At 40.4% G+C, this 24,462-nt stretch overlaps 1 protein-coding gene across 2 annotated transcripts in view; it reads right to left on the reverse strand.

Annotated features, from left to right (window-relative positions):
- Positions 1-24,462, reverse strand: part of SCMH1 (Scm polycomb group protein homolog 1) — a 131,112-nt gene that overhangs the window by 69,059 nt on the left and 37,591 nt on the right. For both annotated transcript variants that reach the window (XM_021683765.2, XM_044913986.1), the window contains 2 exons: positions 15,721-15,809; positions 11,075-11,318 (listed from right to left, as the gene is read on the reverse strand). In XM_021683765.2, the coding sequence (XP_021539440.1) occupies positions 11,075-11,318; positions 15,721-15,809 (333 nt within the window). The remainder of the gene's footprint in view (positions 1-11,074; positions 11,319-15,720; positions 15,810-24,462) is intronic.

Here is a 24,462-nt window from a genome sequence, read left to right on the forward strand (position 1 = left end):
TCCTTGTGGATAAGGAGGGGACTATTGTACTATATAAACCCTGCAAGGGTGGGGGCGGGAGATTTACTGAGATAATGTATCCAAGTGCTGGCTGTATTGGGGACCTTGTATGGGGCATTGCAAAGGTTAATTTCCTTTCTTACTAAAATGGTGCTCAGTAAACATTCTTCCAAACAACATTATAAAGGTGGTTAGTTTAAGGTAGTATTAAAATAGCAAATACACAAAAAGTTAAGCATTTTTGTGATCTACATTCTTTTCCGTGGAAAGTTACAAATAAGAGCACTTTAAAGCACACTCTATCGGCCATGCGTACATGGGCAAATTCAGCTCTAAGGGCGACTTCCATGTTTCTATACAGCTGGTACTATATGATCCCTACTGGTTTGACTGAAGAAAAGCTATCCTTGGAAAAGAAGTGGAATCCTTTTATCTGATGAAAAGTTTTCCTGAGGAAAATACTCAGGTGTATCACAACCTGGATAGTGTGATAAGAAAGAACTGTAAAAGCATGTTCCAAATCTTGTATTTACCATCCTTACCCTTTAGTGGCAAAGAAAAAAACCCAAACTACCAGAAAATCCTCTTCTCCAAGATGGCCATTGTGTCCTGAAGTTTGCTTCAACTTGTGCTGAGACTAGATAAGGGGTAACATTAAGCATCAACTATAGCCGTTTTAAGTATATAAAAAGAGAGACAATGCAATCCCTTATCTTCAAGAAGGTGGACAGTATGGTCCCCCTTTAAGGGAAGTGAGAGTGCCACTCCATTCTGCACTAGTCAGACCATCCCTGATGTGTGGGGTTGGCTCTGGGCACAACAGTGTATGCTGAAATGGGTCCAGAAGGAAGTCCAAGCTGATGACGGGCACAGAAACTATCCAATTTCAGAGATATCTGGAGAAAAAAGGTCTGAAGGAACAAGAGTATCAAGAGCTACCTGAAAAGGGCTTCAGGTGAAATAAGAAACAAAATGAGAGCCAATAGAAAGATACGGGGGGAAAGCAGATTTCAGTTCAAAATTTAAAATGTTTGTAGTCATGAGAGCTATCACAAACGGAAAAGGTTCACCTCCGGGAGGTTACAATCTCCCTGTCTCTGGAAGAACTGAAGTAAGGGTTAGCCATGTAGTTACAGGGGACGCTCTCAAGGAGCGTCATGAATCAGGCAGAAGTTGAATTTGATGACTTCTGAACTCCCTCTAACCCTGAGATCCTAGGCTTCTATGCCTTTTTACTTCCCTGACACCTCATATTTAATATTAAGGCAAATAACTGAATCTTAACTAAAGCAACTTCTAGATGGAAGAGAACATGGCAAAGAGTGACTCTGAAGCCTTCACATATTGGGAAGATAAGCTCATGTTGGTGGGTAGAAGTTTCCTCCAAATCTGATTTTCACTTGAAAGTTTAAATTTCTCATTTATAGCAAATGCTTATAGGTTGTCTTCCTTGAAGTGACCAGCTCACTTAATTTTGGAGAAAGAGTCTGCCAAATACCCAAGTCAGTTGTTCTTTTAATTAATGATGATGTTCCATGGAAAAGTGGCTACTTGAGCTTGCAACTCAAACAATCCCACAAGTGCCTTTTCCTGAGACAACCATTATACTTGGATATCTTAAAGATGCAGATACTGAACTCACAGAAGTTGCCAGAGTGCACACAGCTAAAGCTAGGATTTGAACCTAGATCTTTTGGTTTTTGAAGTTCATGCTCTTTTCAGTATTTTACCCTGAAACCAATAAACAACACAAGAATGTATCCCCAAATAAAGGACGGAGGATAATGAACTAAACATGCCTACTTATAATAAAGAAGGGCATCAGGGTATTGCTGATTTCTAGGTTTCTCCAATGATCCTTAGTTAGGAGTCTTAGCTGCCCAAAAGAATTCATTATCAGATCTCTCCTCTCTCCAGCAACAATGCACTATATGGAATTGGAAACTGATTTGTAAAATGTAAGTAAGTCCAGCTTGTGTGTGTGTGTGTGGGGGGGGGGCGGTATGTATGTGTCTGCATGACTAGAACATGAACAATGGAAAAGAAAAAAAGAACAGGGGGAAACCCATTTGGTTTATCAGTTTCCTGGACTGGGATCTTGTTTTCATTCATGGCAGTGTATCATTGGCCTTGGCACAGTTTCTTAGAGGATGTGTTCTTTATTAGCTTTGCTCAACTTGGCTGGGTTCAGCTGTGTGCTGCCAGCTGGGTTGATGCCAAGGCTGAAACTCCACTCCTCTAAATTCAAGTTCACTTAATAAAGCATGGGTTGTCTCTTGCTCTGATCTAGCTCAGTTAACACTTTCAGTTCTCCAGATCTAGCTCCTTCTCTCCCTCCTGACTCTAATTCCTACAGCATGGAGAGAAGACCTCTGTAACTATAAAGACTTTTCATGTTTTCCTGGGGACACTTTGGGCTGATAAATCTATAGAGTAGGGAAAAGAGAGGATAACAGAATCATGCATGATGGGACCACAAGCCAAATTTAAGAACCTTCTACTACTGACATTCAAAGGAGTGACGGACCTTAGCTGTGTAGGGCAATAGGTAAGAGGATTCGGGAGCAGTTTCTGCAAGTGGAGGGCTATGTGTTTTCAGAAGATCTGCGAACGGGTCTGGTGAAACCCAGGACCCTCCGAGAGGCAGCAAGGAGCACACTGTGATGAAGCACACACTCCTCAGCCACACCGTCCATCGCATGAGCATGTTCCAGCTGTCCTTAGCGTGAGACAATGAATCCCGAGCTTATCGTCAAACCCCTGCCTTCCTGCCGTTGCACCCTCAAAATCTTGTTTTTTCTTTGCTGTTTAAGAGTTTGCCAAGTTTTCCTCATCTTCCTGATATACTCGAATGCTTATGTCTTTCCTACTTAGTAAGTCATTATTGAGATTAGAACTGTGATATGTCCTCAAAAAAAAAAATCATCTCTTTAATTAAGGGAGAGAATGTAATTATAGAGGGTTTATATTACTGGTATCCAGTACGGCTTTCCTAAAAACCACATACACTTATTTAAAATAGGGGATTCTGCAAGTTGACATTGGCACACAGTGGGTGCTGTAATAAAAGCTTGCCAAAGAAAACTACACGGGTCTAAGAATTCTGAAGACAACAGCAGGTGCGGTCAAATCTACGAGGTGCTTAAGTCACATCTAACTATTTGCAGGAGTCTGAGAGATACCAGCTGTTTCATCACATGTGCCAAAAACTTGCTACCATTCTCGGCATCTGTGGCTGGTGAAGGCCAGGAAAGTGGGCAGAGCCAAGGAGCAGCTCCAGGAAGCTGGAGGAGGGGCACGAGGCAGGACTTTTCTGCCCCTTAGGCAGATATAATTAGAATCAGAGGGAGAACCCCGATCCCTGCTTCCTAATCTAGTGTCACTCATGTCATTTCCCCCTTTTCCTATTTCTATTTGTGTACCATAAGCATATAATCACAAGAAAGCCAGTTACGGGAGTACTGGTTCACTGCACAAACCTCATCTCCTAAGTATGTGTATTTTTTCTGACCAAAATAGAGCATTTAAATGCTTCTGTGCATAGCTCCCTTTCCTTGGGACGTCCAGGCATCTCAATGCAGACAGAACAAGCACACGGTGGGCATCTGCCATGTGCTACTCGGTGCCGGGCACGTGCACGCCCAGTCTCTCATTTCAATTACTCGATCAACCTGGGAAGTGGGCACTTCTCCCTAGCCTCCACTGAGTCCAGCATTACTGAAAGGCTGCTCTATAACTGCCGGACACACGGATGAATAAAGGCCAGAGCTTGGTGTGAGTCGAGTACAAGGCCAAAGCTGGAATAATGACAGGGATTGTGTGTGCATGCGTGCAAGCGTGTGCGGGTAGGAAATGGTATATTAAAGAAAGGCAAGGCCTGGAACCAGAATATCTGAGAGGGTAAAAAGGAAAACAGCCAAAGAGCCCAGAGGCTGTCCTCATTAAAGGTACCAAAGAATTTGTTTTGTTTATTAATCCGTGTGCCTGCACCTTTTCTGACATGGTTAGTGAACACACCTGACTAGCAGGACATATCAACTGCCAGAAGTTTCCTAGAGAGAGGACATTCTCCTGTTTGCTGTGGCTTAGTAGCAAAAGAAGTTGGGTGGAAAGGCAGGTGTAGAGCCATACAAATGTTTCTGGAGATGAGTGCCCTTTGCCACTCTTACCCTTTTTTTTTTTTTTTTAAGAGAGAGAGAGTGAGCGGGGGGGGCAGGGGGGGGAGGGGGGGGGGGAGAGAGTCTTAAGAAGGCTCCACGCCCAGCGCAGAGCCTGACATGGGGCTCCATCCCATGACCCCAAGATCATGACCTGAGCTGAACTCAAGAGCTGGTCACGTAACTGAGCCACCCAGGCGCCCCTTGCCACTCTTACTTTTGGTCATAAGATTTCCCAAATTTAAAAAAACAGAACATTAAATAGATTTTAATCTGCTGTTAAAATGAGAGTAGTACTCTCACTTTTGTAATTAAGTGAATAATGGCTTTAGATGTTGAATAGAAATGGAATCAGAATACATAGCATGATCTATTTCACTCAACAAATTATTATTGAGCAAAGTGCTGGGGTGGGATATAAAGATGAAATTAATAAATTAGTCCATATAACAAGGACTCCAAGCAGTAATGAATCCTAACTTCCTAGACAAAACAAAAAGAGGAATTTTAGCTCTCTCACTAATGCTTATACTGAAAAATTAGCAGTATTTTACGTGTTGTAGGGGTAACTATTTGTTATATAAAGAAAATAGTTGCAACAGGAGTTGAACTGTAAGAACTCACATTTTGGCTTTTTATTCAAGAATATGCCCCCCAATCTTTTTGTCCTTTTCACCACAATGTCACTGCTTCAATTCTTTCACTGGAATATTGTAACAGCTTGTTAATGGACATCTCTGCCTCCAGCTTCTGGAAGCCACCTGTCCTCTCATTGCTACCAGAATGGCTCTTCTAGAACACAAATCTGACCTGTGACTCTACTAATGAAAGTCCATTCAATGGCTCTCATTGCTTTTAGGACAAAGACCCTGATCTTTAGAACAGTCTAAAAGGGGAGATGTGCACTTCCTGTGTTACTTGCCCAGCCTTTCCTCTTTCTATTCCTCTCTTTACACTCTGCAATCTAGTTGTTTAAACATTTTTTTTTTTTTTTAAATCTTGGGCCTCCACTCCTCTGTTTCCACTGCTAGCTAGAATTTTCCCTCTATCTCCCCATTCTTCCGGTTTCAGCTTAGATGTCACTTCCTTTGGAAGCCTCTTCTGACCTCCACCTTCCATCCTCCAAACTAGATTATGGTCCCTTCTGTATTTTATACCTTCAAAGCTAAAATTCTCTATTTGTCTATATGCTCCCCAAACTAAACTCTAAAGGGGGAAGCTCCATCAATTACGCCAGTGACTAGAATTCAGCTGTGACTTGACAGAACTTGAATGAATGGATGGATGGCTGAAGAAAATCAGCCTATCAGCTGACTTACACGCTGTGACCTACAGTGTAGCCTGGGTTGTGTTATTCTTGCCTCTACCCTAGTTTTTCCCTGCATAGTTTAGGATTACAATTTAACCAACCATTGTTCTGACCCAGAGTTCCAAAGTGACTATAGTATAGTTTCCTATGTAGTTTTACAAGATGAAGAGGCCATCCATAAAGTATGGGAAATACTTTTTAAATGCTTCACAGAAACAACTGGAAGAGACATCCTGAAAGTTTTGTTTTTAAGCATCAAATTCTTACTCTCTAGACCAGAGTAATTCCTGTACCCCAACCACAGCACTGAGTCAGCTTTTGAAGCGTTCTCTTTATATGATGTCACAGGTAGAAAGGGTGGAATGAAAGGACAGAGGAGGCCTGGCTGACCTTTCACCCCAACAGGTGTGCTCAAGGGCAGCACCTCTCCTGGATTCCCATATCTGTATCAGCAATATAGGGAACAGCCAGACCCAGTTTACACTTTGTGAAGTCACAAGAGACTGAAGTATAATCCAGATAGCAATATATTAATCTATAATAAAAATGTAAAGATGAAATAGCTTGTATCTCATGTTCTCTTCCTATTGTAAAACTGCATAGGAACCTAAGCTATAATCTAAAATGGGCTCGCCAAGCTTGAAATCAGTGGGAGGGGGAGTTAGGTGGGTGGTTATGATGGTGAAAAGCCTAATTAAGCATTATAGTCATGCCAAGTAGACTGAACTCTTTGTTTTTAAAAATTTTTTTTAAAGATTTTATTTATTTACTTGACAGGGAGAGAAAGATAGCAAGAGAGAGCACAAGCAGGGGGAGCAGCAGTGGGAGAGGGAGAAACAGGCTCCCCGCTGAGCAAGGAGCCCGATGTGGGGCTCCATCCCAGGACCCTGGGATCATGACCTGAGCAGAAGGCAGATGCTTAACCAGCTGAGCCCCCCAGGTGCCCCTGTTTTTTAAAATTTAAAAAGTAAAGCTTGCTTCTGTTTCAGTTTTATGTTAAGTCACACACAAAAAAAGCGAGGAGTTTACAAAAAAAAAAAAAAGCTTCTGCCTTTTATAACCAAGTACCCTGGATTAGTTGCAAGCTTGGTATTTGCTGCTTATGAGAGCTGGCTGGGCCCCAGGAGTTCAGAAGCTCTAAAAAGGATACTACTTCTTAGCTAAGGAGAAACAGCCGGCATGCAGGAGTCAGAGAGAGGCAGAGCCCTAGGCAGGTGGGGGGCAGAGCAAGGTGGTAGGTGAGCTGGACCTGGAATCAAGCCAGAGATAGTCACAGGAGTCACTTGTTACCCATCCCCAAGAGCAGAAACGGACAGGATCACAGGGTGGGAGGGCCCTCAAGGGTCACCTAGTTCAACCTCTCACATTAGGAATCACCTGCTCAAAGACATAACACAAGTTTGTGGCCCAGTTGGAATGAGACCCCATTTCAAAGCTCTCATCATATACAGCACGGCTTCTTTCCTATTTCCTATCAGGATCCGGAAGCCAAAGTCCAGGGTCTCAAATGAAGCTTTGAAGAAAGCCTGAAGGAGAATGGGAGAGTACAGGGGAGACGTGTGAAGGCAATATGGCTCTAAATGGCCGTAACAGCTGGCCCTACTGGAAGAGCTCCATGACTTCTCCCTCTAGACTCAAATATCAAGAGAACTAAGTCACTTAATCCTCTGGACTTCACTTTTCTCATGAATAAAATGTATCTGAGAATAATTATAGCTGGTTCAAAGTTACCAGGAATATAAAATGAAATAATGCATGTAAAAGAACATTAAATAAAATTGGTTATTTTTTCCTACTCATTGCAAGCAAGAAACTATCTCATGTTACTCTGAGTTTTTTAACACTTGCCCACTACTGACCAGAAGGTAGGAAGGGAGGAGGAGACAGTATGATTAGAAAGAGAACAGGCTTACACAGACAGAACATCTTGTTTTGAGAAATGAATTGAGTAACCGCATTTTTTCCACATTGGATCACTTGCTCCCTAGCCAGGACACTGAGGTGGCTCAAGTTCTGCTGTTACTGAAGGCTACACTACAGAACCTACTGAGGGTATGGGGTGGGGGAGGGCGAGGGGGTCATCGGAGGAGCCCTGGCTGCTGGAATGATGACCCAACGACCCACTCTGGAAATGCCAACTGGAAGAAGGTCTCTCTTCACCTTCTGAGCCTGGTCCTTCTGGTCACCTTCTGTTACCAATCGGAGCTATCCACGGACACGCAGAAGAGGATGAAAAACAGTCAGCAAACACCTCTGGAAGCGTCAACCACAGAGTGAGCCGTATTTCTCATCAGCAGGGTGCACAGTCAGAAAGGAATGCCCGCCCACGAAGACTCCCAGCTCTTCTGGCTCTCAAGATGGCCTAACGGCTCAAAGAGATTTACCAATCAAAATAACACAATTCTCTACGCAAGAAAGTGAGAAAATCAACCTACTCACTGACCACAGCCTGGAGCACTGAGGGTTATCCAGTTTGCCTCCAGGAAACAACAACGACTCCGCCACTACGTCCGAGGCACGAGCCGCTCTTCCTGCGGCTTCCCCAGAGACACTGCCTCACAGGCTTGCGGAGGGACAGCCATGAAGTTCTCCCAGCAACCCCAGGCACTTGTTTCTTGCAGCACAGAGAGGAGGAGCACTTTGCTGAGGCAAGAAGTGTGTCTCCCCGCCGCCCTGCCCCCACCTCAAGGGCTCTCCACCTCAGTGCTGCACACTTCATCCCAGCAACCCTCAGCTCATCCTTGTCCAGTTTCCACGGCGCCACCCATTCTCCATAAGCAGCCCGAGTGATTTTTTAAACAACAGCTTTATTGATAGATACTTCACATACCATAAGATTCACCCTCTTAAAGCGTACAATTCAGTGTTTTTAGTAGATATACAGAATGGCAGACACCATCCCTATCTAATTTTAGAAGATATTTACCATCCCTGCACTCATCAAAGTCACTTCCCATTTCCCCTCTCCCCCAAGTCACCGGCAACCACTAATTTACTTTTGTCTCTGTGTTTCTGCCTCTTCTGGACATCCCATACAAATGCAGTCATGCCGTGTGTGGTCTTTTGTAATTGGCTCTTTTTCTCTTAGAATAAGGTTTTTCAAGGTATATCTGTGGTACAGCATTATTTCGGGACTTCATTCCTTTTTAATGCCAAACAGTATTTCATATGGAGATACCACATTTTATTTGTCTGTTGGTCACATGGTGGATACTTGGGCTACTTGGACTTCTTGGCTACTATGAATAATGCTGCCATGAACATTCACGATACGGTTTTCTGTGGAAAGGTTTTCTATTCTCTTAGGTGTATACCCATGAGTGGTATTGCTAGGTCACAGGTAACTCCATGTTTAACATTTTGAGTAACTTCCAAACTGTTTCCAAAGTGGCTACACCATTTCACCATCTCACTAGCAATGTCTGAGAGCTCTAATTCCTCCACATTCTCGCCAATACTTGTTACTGCCTTTTGATGATACCATACCCACGGGTGTGAAGTGGTATCTCCTTGTGGCTTTGACTTGCATTTCCCTAATGGTTAATGATGTAGAGGAGCTTTTCCAGTGCTTATTGGCCTTTTATATATCTTCTTTGGAGAAATGTCTATTCAAACTCTTTGCCCATTTTTTAACTGGGTTGTCTTTTTCATTGTTGAGTTGAATTCTGGATACAAGTGCAAGTGACTTTTTAAAAGTAAACCAGATCTTGTCACTCCCCTACAGAGTGCCCTCTAACGATTCCCCACTATGTTTAGAATAACATCCAAAGTCTCACTCTGGCTTTTGGGGTCCTACCGGGTTTTGCCACTTTCCTCCTCGCACAGTGCATTCCAGTAGGAGCAGGCTTCTCTCTGCCCCTGAAACACATTCGTTCATTCATGTCTCAGCACCACGGTATGTGTGTCCCCTCCCTGCTTGAAATTCTCTTTCTTGTCATTCAATTCAAATGTCACCCTTTCAGACAAATTTTCCTGAAAAGAAACTGTATCTAAAGAATCTCCCCCCTCCACCAAGAGGAACAAGGAAACTTTTGGGCATGATGGATATGCTCATTATCTCGACTATGGTTATGGCTTCATGGATGTACATATATATTGAAACTTTTCAAATGGCATACTTTAAATATGTGCCATTTGTTTCACTTCAATTACACTTCAATAAAGCTATTAAACAAAAACTCCCTTCACGATCACTCCTCCACTGCCACTGCTTCATCATACTTGATTCCTGAGGAGAAACTGATGATCGGAAATCACCTTGTTTATTTCTTGATTTCAGTGCTTATCGACCATCTCATCCCACTAGAACAAAAGTTCCAGGAGGGCTGAAATGTTTTTCATCTTTGTAACTGCTGTATTCTCAGCTTGGCTCACAATTAAGTGCTCAATAAATATTGGGCGCCCTGAACGAGTGAAATTGACAGAGGTTTAGAAAAGAGACTGACAGGGCGCCTGGGTGGCTCAGTTGGTTAAGCGACTGCCTTCAGCTCGGGTCATGATCCCAGGGTCCTGGGATCGAGTCCCGCATCGGGCTCCCTGCTCTGCAGGGAGCCTGCTTCTCCCTCTCCCACTCCCCCTGCTTGTATTCCCTCTCTTGCTGTGTCTCTCTCTGACAAATAAATAAATAAAATCTTTAAAAAAAAAAAAAAAAAAAAAAAAGAAAAGAGACTGACAGACAATACAAAGGGTGGCTTTCTAGCTCCTCAGATTAACTAGTACTTTTAGACATCAGGGATGAGATGCAGCTATCTCAAACTCTATCCTGGATGATGTCCAACATCATCATCATTAGAAATATAATTTACTGTTCAGCTACTCTGTGGTACTCTTCCAGTATTTTATATATACTCTTCCACTGGGAGTGGTTATTTTTATAATGATAGTATAATAATAATAATGTGGCATAATATAATATACATTATATAGTAATTGTAATAAATATAATATAGCATATAATAACCGTAATAATAGCAGCAATATAATAAAAACATTTGTTTAGCACTGGCTATTTGCCAGATTTTATGTAAGCATTTTACCCATGTCATGTCACTTATTCCTCACAATAACTTTATGAAGCAGGCGTTTGCTTGCGGACGAGGAATTTGGGGTTTAGAGAGGTGAACTAACTGCCCAAAGCCACGCGGCTGGTAAAAAAAGGCAGAGCTGGGACTCAAACCTACGTCTGTCTTGATGCCGAGCTCATGCTTTTCCCGTTGTGCTACAGTGCTTCTCAAGTGTTCTGATGACATGGTGCTACTCCAGCTCATATACAAAGCCCCTGAGTCCTGACACAGAGGTGCACCCCAAGATGATACTACTCAAACCCCGAACCAGGTCAGGAACCAAAGTGACAGAGAGGAGAGGCTAGGTGCCTGAGAATAAACCAGGATATTGAGAGCGAGGAACTTTTACTTTATCCCAAACTCCACATCTAGCTTCCTTTGACATTTAACTCTTATTGTTTCTGATTACTCTCAGGTAGACTTTGGTTTTTACCTCAGTTGCCTACTAGTGAGGTTTATCGAAGAGACACCGCCCGTGGCAGATCCAGGCAATCCCCCTTCCCAACTTGGGTCCTGATTTCAAGAGCTCACAGATGAGCCTTTACCTTTCGTGCCAGGCGGCTGTAGGTTGTCTCCGGTCAAGGAGCACCAGCCCACAGGGAAGATGTCCCGGGAGTCGAAGCGGCACCAGTAGTCAAAGGCCCCTCGCCACCCGTCAAAGGTGACAAGCACCTCTGAGCCCCGCACCTCCCCAATAGTGGCTGGGCAAATGAAATGAGGGTTCTTCCTGTCCACAGCTTCTAGCTTCATTCCCATTTTGAAGAAGTTGTGGGAAGGCGATGGTGGTTCCTAGATGAGAAACAGAAATATGCAGACCTCGATGCAAAGACAGAGGATGCTGTGGGCCAAAAGACCGCTACCAAATTTGGATGGTGACTAAGTGACCAGCTGCTCTATAAGATTTATAATGAAGGTTAGTCTTTGTTTTAAACGAATTTCAAAGGGTACCAAAGTATTACTTCTTAAGTCCTAACATTTTACCATTTTTGATTCAGACTTTTTTTTAAGAAATAAAAGGTAACAAAGTTGAATCCCTTTTGTGCCCATTCCTCATGCACGTTTTCATATTTTACTATATACATTCATATCCATTTGCATACTTTAAAATTTTATATAAATGGTATTATACCGTACGTATTCTACAACTTTTTTGTCGTTAACATTGTGTTCTTGAAATTTACCTACATTGGTAAATCCAGCTCCAATCCATTTCAAGTGCTAACAGTATTCCAGTATATGTGTATATCACTACTTATTCATTCTCTTAATTTTTTTTAATTTTATTTTATTATGTTATGTTAATCACCATACAATACATCATTAGTTTTTGATGTGGTGATCCACGATTCATTGTATTCATTCTCTTTTGACAGACATTTAAGGTCATTTCTAATTGTTCACTTTTCAAGAGTTTTAATGACCATTCTTGCACCTGTTCCTTTGTGCACATGTGGGAGGGTTACTTTAGGGTACATATGCAAGAGTAGAATTTCTGGGTTATAGGAGAGGTATATACATCTTATGCTTTATTAATATTGTCAAATTGCCCTCCTAAGTGGTTGTAGCATTGCACACTCTCTCCAGCAGTGTGGATTTGCAATGTAGTTGCAAAGATAAAGTTCCCAAAAAGTGTTGTACAGTCTGTTCTTTCCCTGGTCTTACACTCTGATCCTGCACCAGTAACACCATCCTATTAAATGGATATCTGGTAGAAAAAGTCCCCTGCTTTGTCATTTTTTAGTATGGCTTTGGCTATTCTTTCTCCTTGATCTTTCACATGAATTTCATATGATCTTTCATATGAAAGCTGGTTTCATAGAATCAGCTTTTCAAGTCCACAGAAAACCCTTATCTGGATTTTGACTGGAATCCCAGGGAATTTATAGATTAATTTAGGAAGAAATAACCTTTGTATAAACAATATTTAGCCTTCTCATCCATGAACATCATAGTATTTTCCATTTATTAAGCATTCTTTAATGCAGATTCCTTCTTTAATATGAATTTTTAAATTTTCTCTATAAATATCTCATGCTTTTTACTAACATTTTTCTAGGCATATTATAATTTTATTGCTATCCTAAGTGCTATCTTTTAAAATTTTATTTTTCAAGCCACTTGTTGCTATTAAATAGAAATGCAACTGATTTTTTAAAACTGATCAGCTGATTTAATACTAAGTAGCTTATGCTGATTCATATGTCAATTTCCTTGTCTGCTTGATTTATCAATTACTGAGAGACATGTACTAAAATATCCCGTAGCAATTGTAGATTTTCCAATTTGTCCAAATTCTATCAAATTCTGCTTTCATATTTGAGGCAATGTTTTTCAGGAGCATGTACTCTTTTATCATTAGATAGTGGCCTCTTTAGAATGTCTTTCAGCAACAAAGTCTCCTTGCCTAATGTCAGTATGGTTAGCACTGGCTTTATTTTGATGAAGATTTGCCTAGTGTTATCTTTGCTTTTCCTTCCAACATTTTAGTGTCATATTGCAGCAGTGTCTCTTGTAAACAGCACATAGTTAGATTTAAAAACAATCTAATTGTATGTCTGAACTGATGAGTTTAAGCTCATTTTTGTGATAACCGACATATTTAAATTTATTACAGTTATCATATTGCTTACTTTCTATGTAACTTGATTTTTCCAGGTTCCTTTTCCCCCTTTACAATCAATTGAATTTTCTTCCCTTCCCACTGTTCCATTGATTCAGATGTTAACCATTCTATTTATAGTCTTTCAGTGGATCATTCCCTTAAGATCTGTAACTGGATAGTTGACATAATTAAATCTAAACTCGTCTTTATGTATAGTCCCAAGCAATATAAGGACCTTAGACTATTTTACCTACTCCTGAGTTAATAAGTGTTTGATAATTCAGTTCCACATTGTTATTATACTTAGTTTATATGGTTACAGGCACTGCTTGATTAGCTTTACCCACATGTTAAGCAATCTTTCCTCACCATTACTTCTTCATTCTTACTTTCTGGGTTCAATTATCTTCTTCCTGAAAATGTATTTTCAGTTGTTTTTTCAGCGTCTATGTTAGTAACTACTTGTATAGTTTGTTTGGAAATGTCTTGATTTTACATTCATTCTGAAATAATAATATGGCTAGATATAAAATTGTAGGTAGACAACAATTTTTTCTCAGTACTTGGAAGATACTGTTCTATTATCTTTTGGTTGGTACTGCTTCTGTCTGGAAATGTGCTGCCAGCCTACCTGTAATCCTTTGGAAGGTGTTCTGTGTGATTACTTGTTCAGATCTTTCCTCTGGACTTCAATCATATCGTGATGTTTTAAGGTATGTATTTGTCTTTATTACACAACTCCGGAAAATTCTGCTAATATCTTCTTGAATACCCTTATTCTCTATTCTTTCTAATTAATCTTTCTGAAGTTCATATTCAGCATATATTGGACCTTCTAATGTTACTCTCCTGTCTCTTCTCTTTAATATTTTCCAGTTCTTTATCTCTCTGCACTGCGCTCTGGGAAAAGTCCTTATACCTGTCTTTCAGTTAATTCTTTAAGTCCTGGTTTCTTATATACCTACTCATTAATTTGTTCTTTTAATCATTAAGTTTCATTTCTAGATGTTCAATTTGTTTTTTTCAATATTTTCAGAAATAGGGTTTTGTACTTCTCTCAATTTTTAAAGTCCTTCTTTTCATTCTTTAATCATTTTTAAATACTTAATTTATAATCTCTATCTGGTGTTTCTATTATCTGAAAGCCATTGGGTTATAGCCTTACTGTTTGTTGGGTCTACCGATGTCCCATCATGTTGGATTTGTTTTGAGAGTTTTTGAGGGCTCTGAAATTCTGAAATGAACACTCATCTTCAGTGGTGCTTCACTTTTGGGACGTCTATGACATTGGGTTGAAAGCAACCAAACCATCTGGAGAGGCTCTGGGTTTGCCTCTGCAGGCACTCAGAAATATCTCCATATAGCTCTGAAGTTCCCAGACAACACAGGCACTATATCTGAATCATGGACCTACATGGGCGAAGACCGCTTTATTGGAGAAAGTGACTCCATTTTCACCCCTCCCTAGAACCCAGAGACTTTCCTCACCGGTGTTAACAGTCTTTCCAAGAAGGAGTAACCAGTTGAGGGACCTGATCTGGTTGTCTACGTGGCAGTCTCAGGCCCGTTTCCCTGCCTTGCATGGGCCCAAGTGCTCATCTATCCTACTGTGGCTGTTAAAAGACAAGATCCCTAGAAAGTAAGACTGGCAATGCCCCTTAAGGCATTTACAGGTGCACCATATACACTTAACACTGGATGGCCTTCTTCATTCTGGCCTCTGGAGAGTTTTCTAACTTTCTGGTAGCTTGGCAAAGCATGTAAAAGAGTATTTGTTGGTCTCCCTCCCCCACCAGCCCACCATTTTGATATATTCTGTAGTGAAAGGGTTTTTAAGATGCCCAGTACACTATATTCTGGGAACCATGTAGTGCTCTTAGGGTTTAGACTTAACTAGCAGCATAGGCAACTCTAATTCAGTCTCCTTTACCTCATTAAAGAATTCAGCTGACAGCAGACTGATTGCTTCATGCCTTAAGAAACAAGAAAGAATGGATACAGGTTTTACATCCCTCTTCCACCACTTACTAGCCAGGTGATCTTGGGCAAGTTCTTTATTCAAAAGTATTTGTTTCCTCAACTATTAAATGGAAATTGTAATTGTTGCTTCAGAAAGTTAACTGTGGATATTAAATGAGATGGTGTATATCAACTCTAAACATACTGTAGACATTCAAAAAATAGTCTCCTTCCTTTCTCTTTGTTTAGCATATGGACCTTAGGGAATTCAAAGATCTAGGATGAGAACAGCTCCTTTAGATTTATGTTATATTTTATGTGTTTTTCTGATAAATACATTTTAACTTCTTGACAACCCTGTGAGACAGAATCCCACTTACAGGTGAGGACAAAAGGACACTGCTTATTATTGGCAGAGCTGGGACCCAAAACCCAGGAATCCTGACTTATAGTGAAATTTCCTCCAGAGACAGTTGCTGCTTCCTAAGATACTAAAAATCCTCCCTCTGAACTAGTTTCTGAGAAGGCATCCTCAGGCCATAAATATAAAGTAGACATCAGGGGCTTAGTAAATCAAAGAATGTAAGCATTTGACCTTAAGCAAGTGGTGATATCTGAAGGACACCATACCTTGTGGAAAATCCTGATGGGAGCCATCTCTGCTCCATTTAGTGTCTTCAAAAGGAACATGGGCCAAGAAGAGGCATTCAGCCGAAATCCTGCAGCAAACATAATGGGCAACAGATAAAAAATATGTTTCAAAAGGGAGTGGTGATACCAAGTTTTCCCTTGGGAATCCAGCTACTCCTGCCACAACCTATGCTGTGATAGTTACAGAATCACAGACTGTTAGGAAAGGACTTAAAGGTTAAATAGAAGAAATGCCTCATTAGACAGCCGAGGAAATGAGGCACAGGAGAGGGAACGTAACGTGCCCAATGTAATGTTGCAGAGTAAGCAGTGGGACAAAGTCCCCAACCAACTTTTCTGACTCTGTGACAAGTATTATAAAATATATATTATAAGGTCTAAAAAGCTTTCCTTGAAAAGTCCAAAATAGATGTGAGGTAGGATTAACCAATACTTAGAAATGATCTAGACAGTAGAGTGTGAAAGGGGATAGGATAATCTCTTAAGAAGAAACCAAATATGTCAACTGATACATCCAATATACAAGTAAATCTTTTTGGTTTATTTCAATATAAACTAACTCACTATTTCTCTCTGTCTCACTTTCTCTTCCTTTCTCTCTCTCTCACACACACATACAGTACAAAACACTTTCTGATACTCATTTTTACTTAAACAATTAAGGATCAGACAATGATGAAGATGGAAGGGATAATCCTCTCCCAAAATACACATTTTCCAAAAGAGTAAAAAGAAGCCTAGAGAGATTGTCCATTGTCGTTCAGCAAGTAGAAGCAGTAAGAATGTACCATTTAATAAATAAATTGTAAAAATAAGATTGTTATTGTAGTTCAGTCTTCCAAATAGAACTTTGAATGCTTCCTTCTATTTGGCTTCAACTATCCTGAGATACTCAAAACTAGTGCTTTTTAATAGTCTCCCCATCAACCTCAGCTTCCCATTCCTGACAAAACAACAGACAGGCTGCATCAAAGCTGCAGAGCTGGAAGTAACAACAACTATTATTCCTGAGGACTTTACTGTGTATGTGACACTGTGCCGATCACTTTCCACAGACCATCTACTACTCAAGACAAACCAGGGAGGTAGATATTATCTCCATTTTATAGATGAGAAGAGAGGTATAAAGTAAACTTAAGATTTCGAAGTGAGCAAATGAGAAAGAATTGAAACCCAGGCAATTGGACCCTTCAGTCCACACTGTGGGTTATGCTAAACTATCAGTGTGCAGGTAAAATGAAAAAGGAAGAATCAGCTTTGGGGGTTAAATATTAATTAATAACTATAATTAAGGGGGAGGACATGAAGAGAGAAGAAAATGGAAATAAGAGAGTTACCACCCCATATGATGGAAACTTTGTGTCTCAAAGCTGGCTAGGCTAAGCTGAGCTCCCCAAGGTCAGGAGAGGTCCTGGGACAGCTCATTTATATCAACAATGGTGACAGCGATGTGGATGTTCCTATTACTTCACCTAAAACTGCTATTGTTTTACTTTTTTGCTTGCCTCGTCTTTTTTCCTTCTGGACAAATTCTATGTGCTTCAGTGGGGGTGTCTATCGTGTGACTGTACCAACCTGGCCACGGAACAGAATATGATGCCATTTGCAGGCATCAGACTCCCCCCACCAAGACTGTGTATGTATGTCCCAAGTTGGGGCAACTGTTTTCTGACATGATAGGCATGTTGGAGGAGAGTCTTTCTTTTCCTGAGATCATGCCTAGAAGGATGTTTGTAGGTTTGGCACTGCTATATGGAGAACATAACTGAGAATAAAGCCAAGGTAGAGCAAGGGATGGGGAGCCATGAGAGTGTTTAAAACCCTGTGTCCAAATACACTCAGCAGCAGGCCTTAACTTCTTGGTCATACAGAGTCAGTAATTCCTGCTTCCTCCTTTCCCCTCCTTTAACCTGGTTTGAGTTGAGTTTTTGTACTCACAGCCAAAGGAGTCTTGACTACCACTTTCCTTTGATCAGGGTAAAAAAAAAAAAAAAGAATTAATTAAATTTCTTCAGAAATTCAGGCCTGGTCTGTGTGTGAGGAAAAAACTCTCCTGAGGTCAGACAAGGGCTGATGCAAGTCAGACCTAGAGCAGATGTGCCGTGAATTGTCCACTAAACCTCCGGGCAAGGCGAGGCAAGGCACAACTGTTCCAGGGAAATGCTTGCTATACCTTGATAAAAGGGAGGAGTGGGAGGAATGACTGCAGGATCAGAACACTCAGACTCATGTCCTTAGTTCCCAACAAGTGCCTTGCCATGTAACTACCAATCCGTTTTTTTAGGAATGGGCTACTCCGGAGCTTCTATCTCACCTGGAACTTGAAGAGCTAAAAAAAAAAAAAGTCCTCTCAGCTCTAGGAACACTTATAATATTATAATAGCTAATTCATATTGACTGCTTATTATGTATTAAATTCTTCACATGCAATTTCTTTCTGGATATCTGAAATAACACCACGAGGTATGTACTATTATTATCCTTTGTTTGCAGAAGATGAAATGGAAACTCAAGATAAATACCTTGTTCAGGGTAGTAAGTGATGAAGATTGCAATATATGATGGTCTCAAGCCAGACCTCATGGTTCTTAACTATTCTGTTTCACTACCTCCTAGCAAGTTCCTTCAAGAGTAGCAGGGCAACACAGAAATGTTACCAACCCAAGGAATTACTGAGGGACATTATTCCCCAACCCCTAAGGTGATGTGGGACCCCCCTCCAAATTCAAATGTATCCATAATCTGTCTTGGGCAGTCACAGATAGCACTTCAACATGGAAAGGGCCCTCAGAGACCATATAGTACAAAGATTTTATGTTGCAGATTACAAAACTGAAGTCGAGAGAGGCTAAGACACTTATGTGTGGTCACATAAGTTGCTCTTGTAGAATCAGCCTGGAGCCCTAGGACTCTTCATCTGGTTCTCTTTCACTATACTATCTATACTATGCTGCCTTCCAAACATTTACTACGCCCATATGCTGTGCCAGGCTCTATATGCTATATGCACTCTAAGTGGGTTACCTCATTTAATCATTATTACAACTCTGTGAATTAGATACGAGAAAAGGAGCACTGGTTCAGGAACCAGGCTGCCTCGATTCAAATCTAGCTCTGCCACTTACCTGATGTGTAACTTATGGCAAATTACAAAAACTCTCTCTGGCTTTAGTTTCTTTAACAATAAAGTGGGATAAAAATGGTAACTATGTCAATGGATTGTTCTAAGGATTAAAATAGGTTAAGACATGTGAAAGACTTAAAACGCAGCCTCGTATATAACAAGCATTAGATAAATGCTAGCCATTACAGATGGAAAGGCTGAGCTCAGAGAAATGAAGTAAAATATCCAAGGTTACTACGCTAGTAAACAGCAGAGGCAGGATTTAAGCCCAATTCCTCTGTCTCCAGAACCTTCATTATCAGTCAGCACATCAACGTCTTCAAATTTTTCATCACTCAGCCCTACCATACTGTTTTTACTGGTAAAAGGAGCTTGGGTCATAAATTTGTGTAAGAGGGAAGAGAAGAAGAATAAAAAGAGTAATCTGAGGATCTCCTCGAATTAAACAATGGCCTGGGGTGCTTGGGAGGAAAAGAACAGGTGGGTCAGAAATCCTAACCTCTGAAAATGGGAGCATCTCCGTGCTTGGCCCTCGTTCTCTTCTTCTTGGTCTCCAGTCTCTTGGAAAATAGGACTGACGATTTATATCCCCAGCTCAAACCTCTGCCCCGAGTTTCATGCTCGTATTTCCAACTGCCTTGTTCTGCAAGTCTACTTGGATGCTAAGAGGTCTCAAAATGAGTACATTCCAAGCAGAACTCTGGATTTGCTGCCCACCCCAACTTGCTCTTTTCTCCAGTCATTTCAGCTCACTGAATGGTACCATTTATTTAAACCCAGGTGACTCAGACCAAAAGGCCTAAAAGTCACCTCTGATTCCTTCCTTTCTAGCACCCCTCAAATACAATTAGTCAGCAAGGCTTGACAGCATGTGGATCTTCAAACCATCTCTCGCCACTCAAGATTTCTCACCCACCAAGGACCACCCCTGATCTAAGGCCCAGTCACACTCTGCCTAGAATATTCCAACAGCCTTCTAGCTACACTCTCTGCCTCTACTTTTGCCTCCCTACTGTCTATTCTCCACATAACAGCCAGAATGGTATGTTTGTGTGTGTGTGTGTGTTTTTAAATATAAATCAGATCACATCACTGTTATGCTTACATCCCACAACACAAAACAAATCTATGGTCTTCAGGTATATTAACAAGGCTTACATGGTATGGAACTTGCTTACTTCTTATAACTCATCTCCTGTCACTCCTCTGCCCCCCATTCACTGATCTTTCTGTTTCTCAAACACATCAAGCTGTGTCCTTCTGCCTCAAACACCCTTCCCTTTCTCAAATCTTTGTTAGTTCTTTGCTGAAATATCATCTCCTCAGAGAGGCATTCCTAGACAACCTTACCTAAATCCTGCTCCCTTTTATTTGTCCTTAGCCCTTATCATTGTCTGGATTTTCTTTCTTTTTTTTTTTCCATTTTTTTTTTTTTCTTATGTTAATCCCCATACATTACATCATTAGTTTTAGATGAAGTGTTCTGGATTTTCTTTCTTTTTTCTTTGTAGTGTGTATATCTTTTCCAACTAAAATATAAACTCCATGAGAGTTTTTATTGAACAAAGGAAAAATCCCCACTTAGTAAACAGGTACCAAGAATCGATGCATACTTTACCATGTTATTCCATTTAATACCCACAAAAACCAGGTGTGGCAGAGTTTACGAATGATCTGGCAGGTGAGGCAATTGAAATTCAAGGTTAAAAGTCAAGGAAGAGCAACTCACCAGTGGCCACATAACTAAACTTGTAAGTGGCTGAGCTAATATGACAAAGCCAGATCTCTTTAATTCTAAACCCAGGCATGCTGCAAACGTTCTGTGCTTACTTAGGATTTCTTTTAAAAAATATTTATAAAGAACCAGTTATAAGGAGCTTCCAGATATTCCCAAGACAATGGGACTACTGAATAAGTTAGGATCCAGCTGTTTAAACCAACCTTGACCTGAAGAAGCTCTGGACTTAGATGCAGATCAGCCAGGTCTAGGATTTAATCAAAGTTCATGCCCTCTGGTGGCGAGTAACAGAACAGCACTCACCCCAGGAACCACGTGGTTGTGGGCTCTACTCCCTACTCTGCCATTGTCGCATCTAATAATTCCAAGCTTTGTGAAGTTATTAGACTCTATGGCTGTCAAGATGATTCCCAACTCATTCTCTTCTCCCAGAGGAGCTTCACATATATGTACATCTACAAATTCATGTGCAGAAATATGCCACGAACTCACTGTACAACCCTGGACAACTTACTTCCCTTTCCTTATTTTTGTATTTGTCAGATGGTGACACTGACCTAAAGCCGTGCTTCCAGACTGGGGTTAAGTGGACGATCGCAATTTTACCCCACGCATGAAAGAAAAGAGAAGTGAAACGGGCAGAGAGGTGCCGACCACATTGTCTTCCCTGAGGAAGGAGTATCTGCCCTGACTATCTGGGAAGTCTGGATTCCATTTAGTTCTGATAGGTCTCTATCCCCATATCGGTGGTACACTCCCATATACACTCGCAAACACAAGTTAATTCAGATTGATTTAACTGGGGGTGGGGGTTGTGACTAATCTTGAGATAGGTATATGTGTACATAGGTCTGGCAGGGTCCTTGCTGTAGAGAAGAGGGGGTTTAGTGAATATTTTTAAGACACCATGGTTAAAGTAACTTCCAAATTTTTGGGTTGACCACCCCAGAGGTTTTAATAGAGTTCAAGTTCTATGATCACAAAATGAGATGTGTATCTTTTTAAAACCCCCTTTCTATTGACAGGCCCTGGAGGCTACTTAGCAAGTGGAAAGACTGATCAGTGACAGGAATATACAAAGGGTTCCTTTCAAGTCAAGGTACCACATAGACCCCAGAGCATGTGACCACGTTTGCTGACTAGGCACTTTGTCCTGGGATCCTGACACACTTGACTAGGGCCCTCACCAGAAGCCAGCTTCTGTTTTAGACCAGGGCCTCTCACACGTGGACACTGGAATCCCCTGAGGGAGCATTAAAGACTACACTGGTCCCACCCAGAATCATAAATTCTGATTTAACCGATCTGAGGTAAGGCCTAGGCACTGAAATTTTTAAGAGGTCTCTGGCAGCCAAGTTTGAGAACTAGTGATCCAAATAGTCTTGTTTAGAAGAAATAATCAGTCTTGAGTAGAATAGGTCAGTAAAACAAGGGAGTGTGAGGAAAAGGTTGGCAGCATTGAGTTAATAATGTCATCTGAGGATCATTCTACCTTTCCACCTTTTCCCCCGGAGGACTCTGCAAGGGAATATGAATGTTCCCTTTGTGAACAGCACACACACACGCACACGCGCACACACACACACACATCATACAAGATTTTACAGAAGAATGTTCTTCTAGGGCAATGTTTCCCAAATATAGACCAATTTTGTTAGAGTCTCGGGAGAGTCATTTTACCATGCAGAATCCCAAGCCCCATTACCTAGAGATTCTGATTCAGCAACTCTGGGGAGAGGTCCAGAGGAGGCCTGGGGAACATGAACACACACACATATATATGTATAATTATATACATAATTTATTTAAACTTTTTATTTTGAAAAATCTTAAACCTAGAGAAAAGTAGCAAAAACAGTACATGAACAGCTATGTACCCTTCACCTAAATTCAACAACTAGTAACATTTCACCGTATTTGCTTTCCATCTATCTATACACAGTTTTTCCTCTGAACTATGAGGAAGTCAGAGACACAGTGACACTTCACCCCTAAATACATCAGTACATTTGTCCTCAGAACAAGGACATTCTCTTTTAAAACAGTAATACTGTCATACCCAAGATATTTAATTCAAAATATCCTCAATTGTCCCCAAAATGTCCTTTATAGCTGTTTAATTTTTTAAATACAGGAGCTGATCGAGAATTACATATTGCATTTGGTTGTCATGTTCCTTTAGGCCCCTTTAATCTAGAACAGTCCTGTTGCCTTTTGTTTTTTTTTTTTTCATGAAGCTGGTATTTTTGAAGAAGAGTGTGGGCTAGCTGTTTAATAGAATATCCCACAACTTCGATTTCTTTCTGATTGTTTCCTTATGATTACATTCATACTAAACAGTTTTGACAAAAATACAAGTGATTTGAATACTTCTCACTTCATTACTTTAAGAAGCACGTAATGTCAGTTTATCTAATTATTGATGATACTAAATTTGATCACTTGTTAAGGAGTGACTGACGGATATCTTCATTATAATTTCCCTTTGTAATTAATAGGTAATCAGTGGGGAAAAACACTGAGATTATGTGAATATCCTATTCTCCGATAAGCTTTTTTACCCAATGATTTTAGCATTCATTGATTATCCCTGCCTGAACCAACTGAAATGGTGGTTGCAAAACGGTAATTTTCTATCATTCTTTCTATATTTATTAGCTGGCATTCTGTAATTAGACCTTTCCCTGCAACTCTAAATTTTTTTTGTCTTTGTACACTAGGGACCCATGGATGCCAATACCATTGTTCTTTTGTTTTCATTATTTTTCTGATATTTATATTGTTCCAATTTTGGCTGGTCAGAGCCCCTTCAAGCTGGCTCCTATGTCCTTCTGATATGTCCCCATCATTCTTTGAGAATTCTTTTCTTTCTGGCATAATAGAATGTTCCAAATTCACCTTACATTTTCTCTTCTGCTCAGTCTTGAAATCAGCCATTTCTCCAAGGAGCCATGATTCCTTCTAGTGAAGAGTGGGATTTAGAAACCACATTGGTACTGAGGTGTCATTACTTTTAGACCTTTTCAACGAATAGAGCTTATATAATTATAGTACAAGTATATATAAAATTATATATATTTTTTAAGTTAAGAGTTCATATAGATACCTCCCATTCAAATTCTGTATTACAAGGTTCTTCATCTTCCCCCATCCCATATTTGTATCTTATTTACTCATTTGCTCTATCTTCAATGTATGCAAAATAGCTTCAGATGATTAAGGTAAAATCACTAAGATTAAGAAAACATCAGAATTTATTTGAAGTTCTATTTTTTTCTTTGAAATATGTCCCATTAAGGGTATACTCTGAAGGTTCCGTGTTGAAGTTATTTGAATTAATTCTTCTTTTCAATGTTGTTATGATATCCATTTGATAAACAGTTCAGTTTGTTGCTGTTTGTAATCAATTTTGTGTTATGATTTGTTTTCCTGGTTTCATTTTATTTTTTGAGTAAAATAGTTACATAACACAGAAGTTAAGAGAATATAAAAGAGTATTCTCAGAGAAGTCTCACTCTCATTGCTATACTTTCTACCCTACTCCCAGACACTCCCAATAGGTGACCTTTTCATTATTTTCTGGTTTAACACTCCTGTGTTTCTTCTTATAAAACTAAGTATATAAAATATGTAATTTCGTGTATAAAATGTGCATGTGTGTGTACACATATTTCCCCTTCTCTTTCTCAAAAGTAAGTGGCATTAAGTACATTCACACTGTTGTGCAACCATCACCACCATCCATCTCCAGAACTTCTTCATCTTCCCCAAGTGAACTCTGTACCTGTTAAACAATAATTTGCCATTCCTCCCTCCCCACCAGCTCCTAGCAACCACCATTCTATTTTCTGTCTCTATG

Source organism: Neomonachus schauinslandi, chromosome 4, assembly GCF_002201575.2.
Source record: "Neomonachus schauinslandi chromosome 4, ASM220157v2, whole genome shotgun sequence".
Lineage (NCBI taxonomy): Eukaryota > Metazoa > Chordata > Mammalia > Carnivora > Phocidae > Neomonachus > Neomonachus schauinslandi.